The sequence below is a fragment of the Primulina eburnea genome, chromosome 12 (genome assembly GCF_022965805.1).
Source record: "Primulina eburnea isolate SZY01 chromosome 12, ASM2296580v1, whole genome shotgun sequence".
Taxonomy (NCBI): Eukaryota; Viridiplantae; Streptophyta; class Magnoliopsida; order Lamiales; family Gesneriaceae; genus Primulina; species Primulina eburnea.
This window is the reverse complement of record NC_133112.1, coordinates 33,775,257-33,779,990: the sequence shown is the minus strand read 5'-3', so window position 1 is coordinate 33,779,990 and position 4,734 is coordinate 33,775,257. Positions and strand designations below refer to the sequence as shown.

Sequence of the window (4,734 nt, the reverse complement as noted above, 5' to 3'; positions counted from 1 at the left end):
TTATACTGTGCTACGAAAGGCTTGTTGTTTCGATTGTGTGATTGTCAAACAACGCCGGTGTCAACTAACCCCGGTCTCGGGGCGTGACATTTAAGTGGTATCAGAGCCGTCAGGTTCATAATCCGGTTTGGGAAAAATCGAATTTCAAAAAAAAAAAAAAAATATTTTCGAGAACTCTGGCCAAACAGGCCCTTAACGCTCTTGCCGAATTTTTTCCGATTCCGGCCGCTTCCGGTAGTATTTCTTTGATCATAGACTCGATCTAGGACCGCCTTGACGAGATAAACAAAAGCCCTCAAACAATTTTAGATTTCGCGTTCCGATGCAACCGGAATTTCGGATCTACCGATTTGGGGTCACAAACCCTAACGCCGAATCTTAGTTTGTCCAATTACCCTACCAATCCTACTCCAATTTTCAATTCCTTTTACCCAAATAATTTATAATCCATGGGTAAGTTTTTCGAAGAATCAATTTTGAGTTTGGATCAGCCAATCGGAAACGCCCAATTTCGAGTGGGTCAATCGATGTCTCGCGAGTTCCGGCCAAATTAAGTAGTTTCCGACCGATTCTGGCCGTGCCACCACCGGTTTCGTGATGCTGACACCTTCGCCGACGTACTTCTTAGCTCCGACCATACTCCGGCAAGTCAATCCGGCGAGTCAACTCGACCGAGTCAACGAGTCAACCCGCCAGCTTATGTCATTCGATTTTTTTCGTAGAAAACTCCGAATTCGGTTCCGTCGACTGTTCTGGAATCCTCTCGATATACCCTTCGAATCCGTATGTCTATCTCAAAACTTTTCATTTTTGGAAATTTTCGAATTTTTATTTATTTTCATTTATTGAACTCTATATGACCATGACATTTTATTATGTCCTATTTTATTCAGCACATTTATTTCATTTAGATTGGTTCAGTACATTTATTTCAATTAGATTGGCCATGTTCATTTATTTTCCTGCTTGAGAAATCAATAAAATATTTTATTCGTTCCATTGATTTCAATTTACTTTTACGCAATCTATTGCATAAATCCTACTCTTACAAATTCTTAGAAACATTCAAATTGTAGGAAATGGCCGGTAGACCTCCAAGGCAAAACCGCAACCCCCGTTATGCTAACAACAACAACACTAATGAAGAAGGCAACGGACCTCCACCTCAGTTCAATCTCAATCAAGCGGACCTAATGGCTATAGCCACGATCGTGGCGACGACACTTCAGGGGTTAGTAAACCCCAACGCCAATCAACCACCACCACTTCCACCACAGCACGGAGTCAAGTTCCATTACGAGTCCCTCCGTAAGAACAGGTGCCCAACTTTCAGTGGCGCTGCCGACCCTGAGGTTAGCCAGAGTTGGCTGAAAAGTGTGGAGACTCAGCTGCGACTGTTGGAAGTCCCGGATGCACTGAAAGTGGACGTGATAGTGCCGTTCCTGGAAGATCGAGCAGGTAAGTGGTGGGAAGCAATCTCTCCAGCCATGACAGCTGCAGGACCAATCACGTGGCAACGCTTTAAGGAAGCTTTCTTGAAACAGTATTACCCCGCCGAGGTCAGACTACAGAAACTAAGTGAGTTTGAGAATTTTAGTCAAGCTCCCGACATGTCAGTTGTGGAATACACCTCCCAGTTCAACGCCTTAGGATCTTATGCTCCGGCAATTATGGCGGATGAAGTTCTAAAATTGCACCGCTTCAAGAAGGGGTTGAACAGCAGGATCCAATCAGCCCTAGCAGTCTACCAACCGACGAATTTTTCCGACCTGATGGGCGCAGCTATCCAAGCTGAAACTGATATCCAGCGCAGAGAGAAAGAATTTAGGAACAAAAGGCCTATGAATGATCAGCCCCCTCATGGCAGTCAGTCGTTCAAGAAACCGAACCATTCCGAGGAACCATCTAAAGGGCCTTCGCCTGCCTCAGGATACCAGGCCATTAAGCCTTGCCCAACTTGCCACTTACGACACCTGGGAGAATGTCGTAGAGCCAGCGGCGTCTGCTTTGGATGCGGGAAACCAGGACACCATATGGCAGATTGTCCAACCGCCAGCAACAAAACAACTGGACCAGGTAAAGGAGACGGGTCAAGCTCAGGGGCGAATGCCAACAAACCACGGGAGAACAAACCAAATGCCAGGGTGTTTGCCATGACGCAAGAGGAGCCAGATGATGCAAGCGATGTTGTGTCAGGTACCATATTTATTCAACAAGTGCCTGCTTATGTGTTATTTGACTGTGGCGCTGCACATTCTTGTATATCTAAGAGATTTGGTAAGAAGTTAGGACGTCAGCCTGATAAGCTAACCGAACCTTTTCAACTAGCCACGCCTACTAGTAGAGCCCTTGAAACTGACGAAATTTACAGAGATTGAAAAAAAAAATCAGTATTGGTAATTAGATTTTTAGAGCCGACTTGATATAGTTGATCATGGTCGATTTCGATATCATCTTAGGAATGGATTGGTTAGCAAGACACAATGCGGTAGTAGATTGTAAGGGAAAAGAATATATCTATTTGGAGACCAGGCCGACTCCAGTTTCGAGGACGAAACTTCTCATAAGGAAGGAGGAATGTGAGAACCGATTTTTTTGTTGCCATGCAAATAAATAACAATAAGGAAATTTCGAAAATTCCCTTAGATTAAGGAAGGAGGAATGTGAGATTGGGATATCATTCACAAATTAAAGAATTAAGGTATAATATTACATAGGAATTTCGAAAATTCCCTTAGATAAGGAAGGAGGAATGTGAGATTGGGATATCATTCACAAATTAAAGAATTAAGGTATAATATTACATAGGAATTTCGAAAATTCCCTTAGATTAAATGCCAATATTTTGTAAGGATTAGTTGCTTGGTTATTTGGAAGGAAATCATCTCAACTTCGCACCGAAACCGTTGGATCAAGCTACCATATGTTCAAGCCAAATCAAGGGCCATGAGATCAAGAAATCTCACAATATAGGTAGTAGAATTTTTGAATTTTGGACAAGGATTTGAAGTCAAATATGGAGAGATTTGGAGCAAACTTTGGTATGATTTAAGTTCCATGTTTAGACCCCTCTTCTCCCCTATAAATACCACATCAAAGCATAGCATTCCCTACACTATATTTTCGAAAAACCCCTTGCTGAAAGTCTCGAAATTCAGCAGCATTTCCTAGCCAAACTCTGCCAAAAATCTTCCAAGAAAAATCAAGCCGTAGTGCCGTCGAGTGAAGAACAAGGAGCGATCCATCCCGAAGCCAAGCATCTTTGTTTTTCTAGCATTCAAACACTGTAAGTGGGCTGTTTTAAATTTTGTTTTATGCACATGAAAATTTCGGTTTTGTGGTTTAAAAATACGGTCAAGTACCGTCGTTTTGTCTATACGTTTTTACGAAAGTTATTACGTTTATGTTTAAACTGTGAGAATTCCCTGAAAATTGGTGGAATTCCAACATATGGCCCTTAACAGTGGGATAGAACTGTTTTATGGCCTCGTCCCTTTAGAGGATTAAAACTTAGGGACTGACGTCAGTAAACCGTTAAAGGTGAAAAATCGCAGTGTTATTACGTTATGGAATTTACGTTACGATTATGAAAAGCATGCTGTACGTTTATGATATGTTTCGAAAATGTTATTAAATTTCTTATGTTGTGTTCAAAGTCCCCCATTTACTGAGTATTCCCAAAATACTCACCCCCCTTACGACCCTCCCCAGATAAAAACGAAGAACAGGTTGAGGATGAAGAGTCCGAGCAATTTTGGGGTTGGTGATCTGCCAGATTAGTAGTAGGCTTTATTTCGAATTTATGATTTAAGAATTGTAAGACGCTTCCGCATTATTTACTATTTCGTTGGATTTCGATATTGTAAAAACAATCGTTATTTTATCTGAGATTATGATTTATAAACTGGTTTTCGGTTTATACTGTGCTACGAAAGGCTTGTTGTTTCGATTGTGTGATTGTCAAACAACGCCGGTGTCAACTAACCCCGGTCTCGGGGCGTGACACCGGGTGCTTCTATGGCCTGCCTCTGACTAACCGGCCCTTCCATGAATTCCTCAAGCCATTCTCTCCTCATCCCCGGCAGTTCCATGACTCAGGTGTTAATCCATCTGGTCACTTTATTAGCCCCGGAGCATTCCATCCTCCTGACCCGGGCACCCTCTATGGATATGCTCCATAGTCGGGGACGTCCCGAGAACTATCCATGACCCGGGTCATCCCGGGGTATCATTTACATTTTCTTTTCTTTCAAGGAACCTTCCTCTCACATTTAAACCTTCACCAGGAGGTAGAGCCTTAGTCATGTACTATTGCTCAAGTTTATTCCACATGTTACATGCAGATTTTCTTTCAGAATTTTTCTAAGGATTTGATCACTTAAACTCATAACATTAGTATTTCTAGCTTTCGTCAAGATCTCACCTTTTTAATGGTGTGTGGCATATTTTATTCACCTTTTAGAGCCTGACACAGTCCTAAATTTCCCAGATGAGCAATCATTTTTTCTCTCCACAGTTTGAAATCGTTTCTTCCATAAAAAATTTTCACCTCATATCTGGATGTCGACATATTGGAGATCGTCCCTGGCCAATAGACTTTCATCAAATAATCAACTCAAGAATTCTCACAGGAAAAAGATCAAACAGCTTCTGAACAAAGCAACAAGATTCTTCACCGAAGAAAGGGCCTGGATTTGGTACTAGGTTGTGAAGAAATCCTCCAAAATAATTGAC

General features: G+C 41.9%; 1 protein-coding gene across 1 annotated transcript; it reads left to right on the top strand.

The window, feature by feature from the left end:
* The first annotated feature begins 1,079 nt into the window (after nucleotides 1-1,079).
* Nucleotides 1,080-2,378, top strand: LOC140806840 (uncharacterized). The gene has a single exon (XM_073163361.1). It carries the CDS (start codon nucleotides 1,080-1,082, stop codon nucleotides 2,376-2,378), a length of 1,299 nt encoding a protein of 432 aa, XP_073019462.1.
* The last annotated feature ends 2,356 nt before the right edge of the window (nucleotides 2,379-4,734 follow it).

What these genes read in the sequence shown, in the direction of transcription:
- LOC140806840 (XM_073163361.1), top strand. Translation starts at nt 1,080, where the DNA reads ATGGCCGGTAGACCTCCAAGGCAAAACCGCAACCCCCGTTATGCTAAC.